This window comes from Humulus lupulus, chromosome 2 (genome assembly GCF_963169125.1).
Source record: "Humulus lupulus chromosome 2, drHumLupu1.1, whole genome shotgun sequence".
Classification (NCBI taxonomy): domain Eukaryota; kingdom Viridiplantae; phylum Streptophyta; class Magnoliopsida; order Rosales; family Cannabaceae; genus Humulus; species Humulus lupulus.
In genome coordinates, this window is record NC_084794.1 from 236,871,543 (window position 1) to 236,889,058 (window position 17,516).

General features: G+C 38.5%; 1 protein-coding gene across 2 annotated transcripts; it reads left to right on the forward strand.

The window, feature by feature from the left end:
* The first annotated feature begins 545 nt into the window (after nucleotides 1–545).
* Nucleotides 546–5,305, forward strand: LOC133819082 (U-box domain-containing protein 43-like). 2 transcript variants are annotated; one of them, XM_062252243.1, is made up of 4 exons: nucleotides 546–752; nucleotides 1,365–2,742; nucleotides 2,898–3,216; nucleotides 3,561–5,305. In XM_062252243.1, the coding sequence occupies exons 2-4, from the start codon at nucleotides 1,510–1,512 to the stop codon at nucleotides 5,054–5,056; spliced, it is 3,048 nt and encodes a 1,015-aa protein (XP_062108227.1). In that variant the 5' UTR covers nucleotides 546–752; nucleotides 1,365–1,509; the 3' UTR covers nucleotides 5,057–5,305. The 2 variants fall into 2 exon arrangements, with proteins under 2 accessions (XP_062108227.1, XP_062108228.1); XM_062252244.1 differs by lacking the exon at nucleotides 546–752 and adding an exon at nucleotides 774–867.
* Nucleotides 5,306–17,516: the final 12,211 nt, after the last annotated feature.

Consider the following 17,516-nt stretch of genomic DNA (forward strand, 5'->3'; position numbering starts at 1 on the left):
ACACGCCCCTAATGAGGCGGAGAATTCCTATCTAAATAGGAAACAGAGCAGAGACATGGATAATTTTTAATCTCCGAATGTTAAATGAGGCGGCGGGGATAGCATTACTTATCTCGACGGGGCCCTGTTTAAATTTTTATATATTTTTGTAATATTTTATATGTATTTTATATATTTCTTTATATGTTATTGTAGTATGTTATTAACTTTTTTAATATTTTAAATTTTATTTAGGATAATATTTAATATTTTAAATAATAAATATTTTACAATATTTTAATTTATATATAATTTACGATTTTTATTTTAAAATTTTAATTCAATTTATTTTAAATAAATAAGTTTCTTGGGATTCTCTAGTCCGCCCCAGCCCGACTGGGAATAAATGAGAATGAGAAGATAATGAAAATTAAAAATATAAATGTAGACGGGACGGGTAGCACTCCCATCGTCGATATTCTCCGTAAGAAGATTTAAATAATTTATTTTTTAACGCGTGCGATTAAATTTTGAAAAATAAAAAACATTTAATACGAACTTTCTAGTTGGAACTTTCCCTCTGATTTTCCCGGGAAAAAACCTTGACTTTCTCAAGTCGTCTCTCTCCCCTTTTATCATTATTCTCTTAGCGTAATGGTCTAAAATTCAATCAACACTAAGACTTTAGAAACTTAACATGAAAGTTATACTACTCCAGACTATCTCCACAGCTTTTTTCGAGTCTTCCTCGATTTGAATCTGATTTTCGTGAGGTCAGTAGACGTTGTTTACTCTATCTCTTCTTTCAATTCTGTTTGAGAAAAGAAAAAGTAGAAATTTGTGATTTTGAACCGTAGGTTTCTCTTTTTCATGCTCACTTTGATATGGGTAAGCATATATTTTTTTCCTCCATTGTTTCTCTGTTCTGGAAATTTGAAATATTATTTTCCTCTTAAATATATTGTTATTTCATTATTGTTGATAAATTGTGATAAGTTCTTCAAGACCCATTTGGAAATTTATTATCTATTCAAAATTTTCTATTTCTTTATGCATACAAAACTCAACTGTGGAAGTTGTTAACGGATTCTTGTTTAGGATGTAGTACTTTCTGCAAATGAGAAAACCCACAAATATTCTTGTAAGTATATACTTTAAGAAAGTATAAATTCATACTCTATTCCACTTCTTTAGACCTTAAGCTAGATAAGGTTAGTACTTTAAGTTTTCCTTTTTTTTGTAAGAGGAGGATTATACGAAGCATAGCAAAGGGGTGTTAAGAGTTCTGGTACCATGTGTGTGCCCGTGAAATTCTATCTTTAATTTATATTCTTGTTTAGCTATTAAATATTCTAAAACTTTTTGCTGGTGGGTGTAATTTATAGGAACAGAAGATATTGTCACTTGCTGGATGCCTGGTGCTCAGGAGAATGAGTGAAATAGTAGAAGAATATGGAGTGTTGATGGAGAAATTGAGGGTGTAATAATCATATGCTTCTCATAGAGGATTTAACCAAAGGCTAATTGTATATGGCAATGGAGTTTATACCCATAGGGACAATCTTGGCTGTGCTAACAAACCAGGTCGCTAAAACAGCTAATGCTGCTAAGGACGTTGTTTTTGAGAAAGAGAGTTTTAGGGTTTTGTCAAAGCACTTGTCTGACATTGAACCTGTCTTAAAGGAATTGCAACTTCAAGAGCTGAACGAGTCTCAGGCTGCAAGACAAGCTCTAGAGGCTCTTGAAGCAGATGTTAAAAAGGCCAATAATCTGGTCGAGAAGTATACCCAGAAAGCCCGAATCTACTTGCTTCTCAAGTGCAGACACATTGTTAAAGAGGTACAAGATGTCACCAGAGATATTGGAAGATCTTTAGCTTCTTTATCCCTTGCAAATGCAGAAGTCCTTTCAAGAATATCAGATCAGGTCCATAGGCTACAGAATGAGATGCAAAGAGTGGAATTTGAGACATCGCATTCTCAACTTCAAATAGTTGACAAGCTTGACCAGGGTCTTAGGGATAACAAACTTGACCAAGCTTTTGCAAATGACATGCTAGAAGAAATAGCTATGGCAGTTGGGGTGCCCATTGAGCCATCAGTGATAAGCAATGAGCTTGCAAATTTCAAAAGAGAGAAGGAGGAGGCTGACTTCAGGAAAGAAAGGGCTGAAGTTTTCTTCTTTGGTCAGGTCATTGAGCTTCTCTCTCGAGCTGACGCAGCCAGGGACTATGAAGAGGTCAAGAAGCAATACGAACAACGAGTTCAGGCCATTGCGAGATTTGATTCGAGGGAAGAATACATTTTACCACTTAAATCTTTTCTTTGTCGCATAAATGGAACTGTGATGACTGACCCTGTCAGCCTTTGTACTGGTACTACATGTGAGAGAGCTGCCATTGCAGATTGGTTTGAAAGTGGAAAGAAAACAGACCCTGATACTCATGAAGTTCTTGAAGATACTTCTTTGCGGTCAAACCTTCCTTTGAGACAATCAATAGACGAGTGGAGAGAGTTAAATTACTGCCTCAGGATCAGGTCTTCCAAGGAGAAGTTGCTATCAGACGTTGATAAGTCCATGGATGAAGCCCTAGATCAAATGCAAGATCTTATGAGAGAGAGTTCAATTAACAAAGATTGGATTTCCATAGAAGGATTTAATGACATTATAGTCAAAGTCCTTAGAAACTCACGCAACAATGATCTGAAAAGAAAGATTTTGATCACCTTAAAATATTTTGTTGAAGGGCACGCTAGAAACAAAGTAAGCATCCATGTCATTCTATATTAGTCTAGAAAAAGAAAAAGAATAAGAAATAGAAAGAAAGAGAATATGTACTAGAAAAGTTTATTTTCTTTTCTATCCTTTTCTTTTTCATTGCGTTCTAATCCAATCATTTGAACTTTGTTCTACCGCAGGAAGCACTCATTGAATCCCATGGTTGGAGTCTCGTTATTCGCTGCTTAGGGCTTGATGCAATCATCTCAAAGGCTGCTATTGAATTGCTTTATGAACTGTTACAAGACAGGTCTGGTTGGAATGTGTCTGTTTGCAGAAAACTCTCTCAAAAAAACAATGCTATTCTTTTTCTTGTCATTCTTTTAAAGGGTTCTGTGCAAGAGACAGCTGAGATTGCAGAAAATATATTGTTGAAGCTTCTTGAAATTGATCAAGAGAATATTCATCGTGCAGCCAAGGCTAATTGGTATAAACCACTGATTGATAGCATAGTTACGGGTAAGAGGATTTGATCCCATTCAAAGATTTCACATACATTTTTCCTTTTCTTTTCTACAAAAACAAATTACAACAATCATTTCATCTAAGCTTAACCGGTACATTCAAAATATATTTTACTATACTCGGTCCTTTTCCTTTAACGGTGTTTCAAAGGCATAAATCCATGTTTTCCAATCTAGCAATTACTAATTGATAGTAGTAATTGTTACTAGTGTCACAAGTTAGAATGCAGTATATGAATGCCAACTAAAAACTCGAATGATTTTGCCTATAGTTCTTATTACTAGCTATCATTTTGTCAAATATAAATGTATAATATTGGTTGATATAATTTCTTTCAGGGCCAGAGTCTTCAAGGATATTAAGGGTGAGAACTATTGTTAACATGGAATTGGTTGATTCAAATTTGAAGCATCTTGGAGAGGAAGGGGTTATTCCCCCTTTGATTGAGATGGCATCTGGAAATATTGAATCAAAAGAATTGTCCTTATCTGCTTTGGTAAAGCTAGCAGGTTGTCGTGCTAATAAAAAGTTCATTGCTGAAGCTGGTGGAGTTGAATTTGTGGTAAATCTTATGTCCACCCCCCATGTACATACAATCATTGTTGTCAAATGTTGTGAGGTCCTTGAGAAACTCTCTTCTGATGATGACTCCATTAAATACTTTGTTGATAAGAAAGGGACTGAACTTGAGTTAGAGTCAATTGTCGCCAATTTGTTAGCACTGCTCCAAAATCCCAACTCTGCCAGCAATGTCCGGAGGCCAGCCCTGCGAGCACTTCTTGGAATTTGCAAGTTCAACGCAGGACTGGTAAAAAAAGCCGTTCTAACTAGCCAGGGTGTATCTCTAGTCCTTCCTCTTCTTGATGACTCCGACTCAGAGATTCGGGAGGTTGCCATTAAATTATTATTCCTTTTCTCACAACACGAGCCAGAGGGAGTTGTGGAATACCTTCTCAGACCAAGAAGGCTGGAGGCTCTGGTGGGATTTCTTGAGAACGGAGATAAGGATGATTTAAAGATTGCTGCTGCTGGATTATTGGCCAACCTACCAAAATCAGAAAAATCACTGACCATGAAGCTGATAGAGTCAAATGGACATACTGCACTTATAGACATTTTGAATACTGGTACAATGGAAGCCAAAGAAAATGCACTCAGTGCCCTCTTTAGGTTCACAGATCCTGAAAATCTTGAGTCACAGCGTATTCTAGTGGAAGCAGGAGCTTACCCTTTGCTTGTAAATCTTCTCAAGGCAAATTCAGTGCCAGCAAAAGCAAGAGCTGCAGCTCTGATAGGCAATCTTTCCACCAGTACCCCAAAGCTCACCGTTGAATCCAAATCCTCCTTTTGTTGGTGTTTCAAGCCATCTGGTATTCCTTTATGCCCAGCTCACGGTGGTATCTGTAGCGTAACTTCAAATTTTTGTCTTTTGGAGGCAAATGCTTTGCCTGACTTGGTAAAACTTTTGAATGGAGAGGTTGAGGAAACTGCTTTTGAGGCAATTCAAACACTTTCCACTTTGGTTGCTGAATCTTCTCCTTATAAAGGAGCCAGTGTCTTGCATGAAGCTAGAGCCATACAACCAATCTTGGATATTCTAGATTGGGGAACAAAAGATCTCAAGGAAGAGGCTCTAGGACTCTTAAATAAGGTTTTTGAGTCCAAGGAAATGGTGGACAATTACGGTACCAAAGCCAGGTTTCTTCTTGTTAGTCTGACTGGTGGGAGCGTTCAAGCAGATGGCCGACTCACAAGGAAAGCCGCCAAAGTCTTGTCGCTCCTTGAGCGTTTTTCAAAATCCTCAACATCTCTTGTTCCAGTACTGCATAGCTAAGATTTTTGGTCCAATATTAAGGTACAAGAGTTAGTAATGTACTTGTAAATTGGTATGTTGTAATTTGCAAAAGAAAACATGATTATATTCTTTGGTTACTCTTACACCTTATAGTTGTACAAAATTTTCAAGTTTGGGATGAACAAATTATGTATTCACTAGTTTCAGAAGAGAAAATATCTGTATAAATTGAACCTTTGTATTTGGAAAACAATTAATTTTGACTAGGGCCAGATATATGGTATGGCATATCTATGGATTATGTAACATTAATATCAAAATAAAATCATAATTATAGAGTATTAATGCAATGCATAGTAATGAAATTAACTTATGAAACTAGCATAAACGAACGTTAGGCATGGAACACATGGCAGTTGATATCTAAGCTATAGATAAATCAAGTGTTTGGAAATTTGATTATTTTTATTTCGCAACAATTTATTATAATTTAAAAGGAGCATTCTATACAATTTATAACAATAATATAAAACCTTATGATCATGGAGTTAGAGCAACTCCAACCTATAGCACAAAATTTGTGTTAAACCAATACAAAACTTGTGTAATTTTAGCACTATATTATTTTCCCACTCCAATCACAATACTAAAATCAACACAAAAAATTATAGGATAAATCTCTGGTAGTCCCCAAAAAAAGGGACTATTGGTGTACCCCAAGCATTACGATTCCACCCTTGATTTTCATCAGGCCCACTTAAGACCACCCTATTACACTAGGGATTAGTTTATGATAGGAAAACTCCCTAATCTAACTCCAACAGAATCTCTGCCGATATCCATTTTCTTCTTCTTTTTTTTAAGGAAAACTTTAGCGTTTAATAATAGGTGAAGCCATTGTTAGAACACATCAGCAGCCACCTCTGCAGAAGGATTCCAGTTAGAATGTTGAGGTGACAGATGACATTCACACACTGAGATATTCTAGAACAATCAGCCAAAAATGATTGTGATAAGAATCTATATTGATTTCACTATATACCGTTAGGGAATTTGTTAGAATAGTACATACGTGTAAGCTGGTTATTTGACCATTTCTTCCTCTATAATCTTACTGTGAATATAAATACAACACACACCTCAACATATTTCTTGAGTTGAGAAAATCTTTTTTTTTTTTGTTTTTTAGTGAATTCTTTCTTGGTATTAGAGACCCTCCGGCTGCCGCCATGTCGCCTTCTAGGTCTAGCTTCTCACCTACGATCACCTCCAGTGCTGCTGGTTCCACGCCATCTTTCTCAGCTCCCCTGGCTCCACTGACTACTTCCTCTCTGTTTGGAAGCACCTTGAGCCAGCCATTTGTCCTAAAATTGGACCGCAACAATTACACCCTCTGGAAAACCATGGTGTCGACGATTATACATGGGCATCATTTGTTTGGTTTCCTTGATGGTTCCAAACCTTGCCCCAAGGAGTTTCTACTAGCTAGTGTCGCGTCCAGTGATACATCTCCGAGCTCAGACCTCCTTCCCAATCCGGAGTATGAGAACTGGATCGTCCATGACCAACTTCTCATGGGTTGGCTTTTATGGCTCCATGACAGAGCAAATAGCCTCTGGCGTTATGGGCTATTCTTCTTCTGCGGGTCTGTGGCGCTCTTTAGAGACTCTCTATGGCGCCTATCCAAAGTCCAAAATGGATGATACTCGTACCCAGCTGCAGACAACCCGTAAAGGGTCTCTAATCATGTCGGCCTACCTTCGCCAGATGCGCACCTGGGCTGATATCCTCGCCATTGCAAGTAGCCCTTACCCTGAATCCCATTTAGTTACTAATGTTCTTAATGGTCTTGGTCCAGAATATCTCTCCATTGTGGTTCTGTTGGAATCTCGGTCCTCTCTTTCGTGCCTCGACCTTCAGGACACACTTCTTAGCTTTGTATCTAGACTTGACCGCCTGAATGCCCTGAACTCCTCCTCCAAGCTTCTCAACGATCTTTAGCCTCCTACTGCTCATTTCGCCACCAAGACCTCTTCCCCTTCTCAATCGAAATGCCTTGGTCCTTCCTCTTCAGGGGCCGTTCTTCTTAGCTATGGGGTGGTGGTTCCGGTGGTCGGTCTCGTGGTCGAGGGGGGCGCACCTCTGGGTCAGGGTCTCAACCTACTTTCCAGGTTTGTGGTAAGTATGGTCATAGTGTTGCAGTATGCTACAATTGTTTTGATGAGTCATTTATGGGCACGGTTCCTCGCCCATCTCAGTCTACTACCCACGACAATCCATCAGCCTTCACTGCATCCCCTGAGGCACTTGATCATAATGCTTGGTTCGCGGACAGTGGTGCAAGCAACCATCTCAAGGTGGATGCAGGCCATCTCACTCAACAAACTCCCTATGGTGGTAAGATAAGTTGACTGTTGGTGATGGTAATCAACTCATAATCTCACATGTTGGTTCGGGTTTTTTGTCTACTGCACATTTGCTCCATGTACCACAAATTACTAAGAACCTTGTGAGTGTCTCTAAGCTAATTGCCGATAATAATGTGCGAATGGAATTCTTTGCTGATGGTTGTGTTGTGAAGGACAAGGACTCAAAGAAGGTGCTGCTCACAGGGACACTTAAAGATGGTATGTATCACCTCAATACTCACTCACTCAAATCAGCAACTCAGCCTTCCTCAACTCCTCCTGCATCATCTCAGCTTACTTGTCTGTCCTGTCTTGTTAGTGAGTCTTCCAACAATGTAACCCAACCTATGGTTGGAGAGTCTTTAGGTTCCACAACAATAGTTTGGCATAGGCGTCTAGGCCATCCTTCTAATCGAGTCCTTCAGCAAGTTCTTGTTGCCTCTAATGTACTCAGTTCAGTAAATGGAATTTTTTTATTCTGCGATGCATGTCAGCTTGGTAAATCTCATGCTCTACCATTCCCACACTCCTCTAGTAAAGCTAAACAGTATTAGAAGTCATTCACACATACATATGGGGTCCTGCCCCTATTATGTCCAACACTAATTACCAATTTTATATACATTTTATTGATGATTTCAGTCGATTCACTTGGCTCTATCCACTGAAAGCTTTCAGTTTTCTCTATCCACTGAAAGCTAAATCTGATGCTCTAGCAACTTTTACTCACTTCAAAGCTCTAGTTGAAAATCAGTTTGATAGAAAAATCAAAACACTCAGGTCTGATTGGGGGGTGAGTATCAGTCTTTTGGTTCAATACTTGATGAAAGTGGGATCACTCTCCAACACTCATGTCCCCATGCCTCAAACCAAAATGGGAGAGCCGAGCGTAAACATCGCCACATCGTCGAGATGGGTCTAACACTTCTTGCTCAAGCTGCCATGCCCTTCAAATACTGGGTGGATGCCTTCCAAACCGCGGTATATCTCATAAATAGATTTCCTACCAATGTATTACATAACATCTCACCATTTGAAGTATTGTACCATAAAAAACCAGATTATCAGGTTTTTAAAACTTTTGGAGTAGCTTGTTTTCCATGTCTCAGGTCTTATCAAGCCCATAAGTTTAGCTTTCGCTCCCTAAAATGTGTTCATCTTGGGTTTAGTGAGCATTTCAAAGGTTCCAAGTGCCTTAGCTCCACTGGTAGGGTCTATATATCTTGGCATGTCACTTTTAATGAGTGTGAGTTTCCATTTCAACATGGTTTTCTCAACCATATATACCTGAACAAAAAACTACCTCCACTCCGAGTTCTTGGTTTCCCTTTCCGTTCTGTCTACCCTCTGCTCCAGGAACTCCACAACAGCCCCCAAATTCGGCTGCTGCTCCAACATCTCTAGTGGCCCCTGGTGTAGCATCTGCTCCCATGTCCTCTTCTCCATCAACACCTATGGTAAGCATTTCAGCTCCCTCTCCTTTGCTTTGTACTGGTGTCTCTCTTCAGCATGGCAACCATGACTCTTCAGCTCATAACATCACTCTTTCCATGACCTCTCGTGACTTTACAGCTCCTGCCCCTCTTCCACCTTCCCATCCTATGATCACTCGGGCTAAAGACGGTATTTACAAGCCCAAGGTTTACATGGGTGAATCCCAATGGCACTCCCTACATCATGAGCCTAGTCTGTTTTTGAGGCTCTTGCCATTGAGGGGTGGAAAAGTGCTATGGAAGATGAGATTCAAGCACTCCATGCTAACAAAACTTGGTCTCTTGTACCCGCTTCTGATCAGTACAACTTGGTGGGAAATAAGTGGGTTTTCAAGATAAAGACTAACTCAAATGGTTCCTTCCAATGCTTTAAAGCACGCTTAGTTGCGAAGGGATTCCATCAAAGACTAGGCATAGATTTTGGTGAGACATTCAGTCCCGTTGTCAAAGCTTCCTCAGTGAGGAATGTGCTTACTATAGCTGTTTCTAGACAATGGCCTATACGACAGTTGGATATTAATAATGCCTTTCTAAATGGCATTCTAGAACAAGATGTGTTTATGACTCAACCTGAGGGGTTTGTTGATCAAAGCAAGCCTACTCATGTGTGTAAACTTCATAAGTCCTTGTATGGACTAAAACAAGCCTCGAGGGCCTGGTTTGATCGACTGAAAAATTCTCTACTGCAATGGCACTTTCAGAACTCAAAGGCTGACAACTCTTTGTTCTTCGACAATAAAGACAAGGTGATAATTCTAATACTCATCTATGTGAATGATATCATTATTATAGGGAACAATAAAGGTAACCTGGCTCGGTTTATTGCTGAAATGAACAAAAAATTCACTCTAAAGGATCTAGGATCACTGAACTTCTTCTTGGGAATAGAAGTTTCTAGAAATGACACAAGTATCTATCTTACTCAATCCAAATATATTGAGGAGCTACTACACAAATTTAAAATGGAGAACCTCAAGCCATGTCCTACACCCATGGTAGTAGGTAAACCACTTTCTCTAGCTGATGGGGAGAAGCTACATACTCCTATAGTGTACAGGAGTTTATTGGGAGCACTACAATATCTTTGCCACACACGACCAGGCATATCTTTTGCGGTAAATAAGCTAAGTCAATTTCTACAAGAACCAACAACAGTGCATTGGAGTGGAGCCAAGAGAATACTAAGATACTTAAAGGGAACTATTCACTATGGACTTCACATTGGCTGCAGTGACAATCTAAGCTTGACAGGGTACTCGGATGCCTATTGGGCCTGCTGCCTAGATGATAGAAAATTTGTTGCAGGGTATTGTGTGTACCTAGGAGACACACTTGTGTCTTGGTTGTCTAAAAAACAAGCTGTAGTGGCTAGATCGAGCACAAAGTCTGAATACAGAGCTCTTGCTCATGTTGCAGCCGAAATCACTTGGATAGAATCACTACTGAAGGAGCTAAAGTTCCCTCTTGCCAGCAGGTCCATCACTTGGTGTGACACATTAGTGCATTAGCTCTAGCTTCCAATCCTGTATACCATGCAAGAACAAAGCACATTGAGCTTGATTTGCATTTTGTGAGGGACAAAGTGCTGAAAAAAGAATTGGAAGTGAGATATGTACCCTCTACAGATCAGATAGCTGATTGTCTAACAAAGGGGCTGACACATGAATGGTTTAGAACACTGATATGCAAACTCTGGATTCAACCATCACCCTTTTGTTTGAGGGGTGGTGTTAGAACACATCAGCAACCACCTTTGCAGAAGGATTCCAGTTAGAATGCTGAGGTGACAGATGACATGCACACACTAAGATATTCTAGAACAATCAGCCAGAAATGATTGTGATAAGAATCTATATTGATTTCAGTGTATACCGTTAGGGAATTTGTTAGAATACATACGTGTAAGCTGGTTATTTGACCATTTCTTCCTCTGTAATCTCACTGTGAATATAAATACAACACATACCTCAACATCATTTCTTGAGCTGAGAAAATCTTTTTTCTGTTTTTTAGTGAATTCTTTCTGCCATGAGAGATCATTTTCAGGAAAGAAAGAAAAAAGAACTGTGCAGAGCAGGAGAAATTTTACCTGTTACTGGAGATAGGTTGAACTGAGCAGAAGCCAAATCTAAATGCAGAGCAACTTAGAAGCCAAATATCCAAACCCTGTACTCTACTACGCTGGGGATTAGTTTATGATAGGAAAACCCCCTAATCTAACTCAAATAGAATCTATGTAGATATCCCTTTTCTATATAGTTCCCTTGTTCTATTTGGGTAGAGTTGGTGATTTCTAGTTCCATTTGATTAGCCATGGATCACTGGAGTTGGATATTTCTTGTTTGTGTCGATATCCCTTTTCTATTTCGTTCTTAATTATAGTCGTACCCTAAATCTATTTAGGCAGAGTTGGAGATTTATAGTTCTATTTAGGTAGCTGTTGATCACTGGAGTTGGAGATCTCTTGTTGTATTTGGCTAGCTGTGGTGTTATGATTGGTTAAACATAAGATGGTTCAAAATACTTAATTATTTTATATAATGGTAATGTGAAATTTGATTTTTTGTTGTAGGCATTCACAAATTGTCTTTTTGGGTCTAAAGTGATACAATAAGGCATCTAAGCATGCATAAAAAGTTTGGGAACATTTAGAGGTGTTTAAGGTCAATTTTGGATAAGTTGGATAGAACTTAATGCAATGCATCACCCCTTTGGAGGCGATGCATCACTTGCACGCGACAAGAAACGCTACAATATAGCAAGCAATGCATCACCACACAACAAGCGACTCGTTGGTTACTGCATCCATACAAACTGCATTTTTTCCTCCAAAATATGTTTTAAAAAGGTGTAATCCTATTGACTAGACCCAAAGTTGGTGGATAACCTATATAAGGGGTTTTTTTTTTTTTTTTAAAAAAAGAAAAGAAAAGAAAAGAGTTTTTGGGACTTGATCACTCCTTTAAACTCTCCCTCTAAACTATCTCTTTCTCTAGCTCTCCAACACTCTCAATTTTCTCAACGAAATTCATCAAGATTGTTTGATTTGAGAATATCATAGACTTGTTGTATCCCACTCGTTATTCCTTCATAGTAGAAACTGTAAACAACTTTCTAGCGATTTGGAATAAAGGTTTCACAAAAAGATCTACATCTTGTGCAAGTCTTTTATGATTTTGTGTTAATTTCTTTCATTGTTTTGTGTTATTGTTCCAATTATTTGTTGAATTCCATTGTTAACTTATACTATTACTCCCAACAATCAAAACCTGTATTTTCCCTACTCTTGTGATCTCTATCATCTTCAACAATGGAAGAAGGTTCTACATCCATGGTGACTCTCAAACTCATGCATCAATACTTGGTTAAATTGGATCGCTTTGATGGAGCTAATTTTGTGCATTGGCAAGACAAGATCCAGTTTTTTTCTCACCATCCTCAAAGTATCCTATATCTTGGATTCAGAATGGAAACAACTTCTAGGAAGGATGACACCACTGAAGTTATCGCCAAGAGGAAGAAAAGGGAGGAGGATGAACTCATATGTCGGGGGTCATATTCTCAACGCTTTTTCTAATAGGTTATACGATCTCTACACTAACATTAGTGGCACCAAAGAGATATGGGAAGTCCTTGAGAATAAGTACAAAATAAAGGAGGTAGGTACCAAAAAGTTCATAATTACTAAATATATGAAGTTTAAATTTTTTTGATGATAAGCCATTGCTTCTTCAAATTCATGAGTTGCAAACTATTATCAATAAATTGAGCTATAGAAAGAAAATTCTCCACAAGAATGAGGAAATCTCATTGGAAGAGATTCTCAAACATTTGAGAATAGAAGAGGAATCCCACTCTAAGGATAAGCGTGAGAATGAAGCCAATGGAGGGATCTCAAAGGAAAATGTGGTAGGCACTCCCAAACCCTCTCAAACTTCTCATCACAAAGGGAAAGGAAACAAGACGCACAACAACAAAGGTGACAACTCTCTAGCCCCAAGGAAGAACAATGGGTGATTCAAGGTCAACAAATGACCTTGTTTTGTATGTGGAAAAGGTGTTAGGAATTTAATGCTCACAAAAACATATATCAACAATGGCTAAGTAATTAATTCAATAATACAAACCCTAGAGATTAATTAAGAACCATATTCATAGTATATCAATAATACAAACCCTAGAGATTAATTAAGAACCATATTCATAGTATAAAAATAAATCTTGATAATTAAAGAACTATATTCAAAGTTTGAAGGTAAATCTTGATAATAAAAGATTAATTGAGAAAATTAAAGATAAAAAAGGGAATGATCATAACATTATTTTATCACATGGAATCATCAATATTACGATGAATAAACACAAAACCAGAGATGAAAACACAATCAATTAATCAAGACACAAAGTTAGGGTTAGAAAGATAAAACCCTTATAAGTATAACCCTAAAGCTTACTTATAAAGGATCTTCATTGCCCAAAACCTTTGTTCCAATTCTTCCCAAAGATGTTTGAAGCTTCGACAATAGTGGAATGACAAGTGGGGTTTAACAAGCCTTGAAACTCATGGAAGTCAATGCTTGATGAGTTTCTTGGAGAAAATGAATGTTCAGAGAGAGCTAAAGAGAGAGAGAGAGAGAGAGAGAGAGTTGAGGAAATGTGTTCTTAGCTTTTCAATTCTAATAATCCTTATCTATAGTATATGCATCGTCATCAGTATTAACCATGTTAGGATTGGTTAAAATACAAAGTCCAAGTGGTCTTACACAAGCTAGGGGTAAAACACTAAATGATTTCACAAGTGAAGATGTGAAAATTGACTTTTTGTTACAGGGGTCCAAAGTAATACAATGAGGTATTTAAGAATGCCCAAAAAGTTTGGGAGCATTTGGAGGTGTTTAAGTTCATTTTTAAGAAGTTTGATCTGCCTAGGAGGGGTTGCGTCGCCACTTTGAAGGCGTTGAATCGCCTAAAACCTTAGGGTTTTGGTGATGCACAGTAGGCAGGCGGTGCGTTGCCTGATGTGTCCATACATACACGTATTTTAAGCTCCAAATGATGTGTTTAAAAGTTCTAATCCTATTGGTTGGAATTAATGACGGTGCCTACACTATAAAAGGGCTCTCTTAGAGCTTTGATAGACTTGATCACTCAAATCTTTCTCTCTCTAGCTCTCAAGATCATAAGTTTTCTCCAAGAAATTTATAAAGAAAGTGCTTGTCTTTGTGAATTTCAAGGCTTGTTCAATCTCAATTCCCTTTCCTACTAGAGAAAGCCTCAAACATCCATCAAGGGCTAGGAAATAGAGAATCTGGACAATGATACATCTCATGTATAAGAATTGATTTTGATTTTCATCAAAGAAGAAGAAGATTCAAGTGGTGTTCTAATTAGGGTTTGAAGCTTGTAAGAAGATCCAAGAGTTTTGTTCTACAACTAGGGTTTGCATTTCTCTATCTCAATCTTTTATTGTACTCTCTCAAGGATAACTATGTGTAGATTCTTATTATTGTGGTGGTGTAATCTCACTCTCTCCCAAAAAACCAATGGGGTTAGAACATTTAATTTGAGTTTTGGAGCCAAAACCACGTAACTATACAAATTTGTACGAACAAGCTAGGTGATGTATCACCTCATAGGCAGCCAGTCGCTTAGTGACTGGTGATACATCACTTGTCATTGATTCTCAATGGCTTTAAGCCCAGGCGATGTGTCGCCTCACAAATGGCGATGCGTCGCCTCTAAGCCTATTCCACCTGTTCAAAATGTGTCTTAAGTACCTCCAAATGCTCCCAAAATTTTTGGGAGCCCTTAGATGCCTAAATGTATCACTTTAAACCCAAAAAGATAATTTTTAAATGCCTACAAAAAAAAGTCAAATTTCACATCACCTTGTGTTAAACAATTAACCATTATATTTAATCAATCTCAACATTCCCCCACCTAATTAAATATAATCATATATTTTCTAACATAGGAGTATTAGTGCATAAAGTAAAGTATCTTTTGATTTGAACTTTACCTTAGTGAAAGTATTACAAAGCCTTATGAAAATACTTTGTAGTCTTAAAGATTGAACCAAGTAATCCTAGTGATGAAACCGGTAATAGCTTACACACCTCTACTTGACCCCTCATTTTTCCACTTTGTGTGCTTAACACTATTTATGGCCTTGTGCATCTTTCGGGGAGAAACTCCAACTCCCATGAGAGGCGGCGCCATCTCTAGGTTCACATACGTAAAGTTCTTATAACATCTTTGCTACCTTTAGAGATGATTGCTGCTTTTAATTGAACTTTATTAAAAGGCTCAGGCCTAACCCTTATGTCCGGTAGCTATCAACACCAACCATCTTAGACGGGACTCACAAATTTGTTAGTGTTAAAAACTATCCACTTATCAATGATTTGTTCCTACCCATTGAATCCTACACTTGATGTAAATGAGCTTTAAGTTGGGTTTCCATAATTGGTGAATTTATTAGTCAAGGAGTATCAGTCACATCCCTCTAGATGTAGAACTTATTATGTCTATTGCAAGAGTTTTGGTAAATGGATCTACTAAGTTTTTACTAGTTTCACATAACAGGTCAAAATGCTTTCATCGTAAATTAATTATCTCACTACTCAGGTCTAAGACTTATATGTCTAGAATTTCCATTATATGTGACATTATAGGCTCTAGCTAAAGTGGCTTCACTATCACAATGTATCGAGCTCAATGATACATATTTATTGGAAATTAGGATATCATCATGAAATCCCTAAGCCACTCGGCCTCTTTTCAGTTGTTGCTAGAGCTATAAACTGAGCCTCAATGGTTTATTGTGAAATATGTATTTTTTTCTTTGAACCCTAAGAAACAACTCCTCCTTCGAGCATAAACACCCAACTGGTAGTAGAGATATTGTCTCCCACACTCGATATCCAACTTGCGTTAAAGTATCCTTCAAGTATCTTAGGAAACTTTGAATATTGGAGACTAAGCTTCTTGGTCCTTTTAGTGTACCCTAGAACTCTTTCAATAGTATTCTAATGTTTGATACTTGAATTGCTAGTGAACCTACTTAGTTTACTAACTGTATATGCAATATCTTCTCTCATACAATGAGTGACGTACATTAGACTCCCTAATGCACTTGCATACTCAAGTTGAGTAACTGCTCTACCATTATTCTTTTTAAGCTTTTGGCTTGAATCAAAAGGTGTATTTGCCTCATTCATTTTGTGATGGCCTTCTGATGGATTAGGCCCAATTTATCTTTCTCTAGGGAGACGATCCTCTCTTGAGCTTCAGTCAGCTCTGCCCCAGCAGTGTCCCATTCCTTCTCGGCAGCCTCCCTGCGTGAATGCTCCTCACCATGACTACGCTCGACCTCAGCAAGGGATTGGTTCAATTTCTTCACCTCTTCAAGAGGGAGGACTCCTTCACCTTTTGACTTGGTCAGCTCTGCCTTAGATTTGTTTAAGAGTTCCATGTAGTGTAGGAGCTCTTGATGAAAGCATTGAGTATCCCACATCAACCCCTCCATGGCTTCACTCGGTTGGATGGTAAGGGGGGTCATCTGAAAGGAAGACCAAAATTATAAATATCAGAACTAGGGAAGATATAAGGAAAATCAATAGTTGAGTACCAGGCCAAGAAGAGAGGGCTTACCAGCATGAAGGTTACCAACTGGCTCTGAGAGAGGTGAGCAATGATTTGCTCCCGCAGCTAGGCCCACCGGTGACTGGGTATGATCCCCATGATGTCACCCACCATTGCCAGCAACCCAGCGCAAGTGGGATGATCTCCTCCCTGAGCCCTCAAAGATAGTCCACGAACCTATCATGGGCCGAATACTCAGGGGCTTCTTGGCTCTGACCTTCAGGAGGGTCGTCCGAGGTTTCCGAAGAAAGGCTGTGACCTAAGGATGCTACCAGGGTAGGGTCTGAGGCCTCAGCTATGGCCTTGCCACACAACACTGCTTGGTCAAAGGTTGCTTGCACCTCTAGGATCCTACCAACCTTCGCCAGTCGTAGTGGAAGGCGAGCAGTGGCATCCTCCCGAGATGTCCCAAGGGAAGCAACTCTCGAGGCCACTAGAGCGGAGTTTTCAGTCCTCCCAGATGGAACATCGGTGATCGAAATCGTTAAGCCTTCCACCTAGGAAGCCTGGGGAATTTTGGTAGTGTAACGTCCTACTATTCCACGACCGTTACACCACGTGTTAAAAATAGTGCTTAACTCATTAAGCGGGTCATTTGGGCTTATAAGTGTAGTTAAGCTTAAGAAACAATTTCGGTATTAAAATGTTCGATCAATGAAGTTAAAATTTTCATTAAAAAGGTTTGACTAAGTACAAGGGATCCCAAAGGTTACTAAATAAAAATTCAGCTTTATCAAAATTACAGAATTAGCCGACCTAAGCAGCAAAATGTTAGAAAAACTTATACAGGATCTTTATTTATTTTCATGTATATCTAATATTAAATAAATTAATACGAGATAACCTAAAACATGTTTCTAAAATTGAATTCAAAGAGAAACAAATAATATAATACTTACAGTATACGCAGCGGAATTAAGAGTCCTTCCTTCAGTTTCTCTAACTCTTGTATCC

Coding starts and splice junctions, on each gene's coding strand:
- LOC133819082 (XM_062252243.1), top strand. CDS start 1,510: ATGGCAATGGAGTTTATACCCATAGGGACAATCTTGGCTGTGCTAACA. Junction 2,743..2,897: donor AAGGGCACGCTAGAAACAAA/GTAAGCATCCAT, acceptor GTTCTACCGCAG/GAAGCACTCATTGAATCCCA. Junction 3,217..3,560: donor GATTGATAGCATAGTTACGG/GTAAGAGGATTT, acceptor AATTTCTTTCAG/GGCCAGAGTCTTCAAGGATA.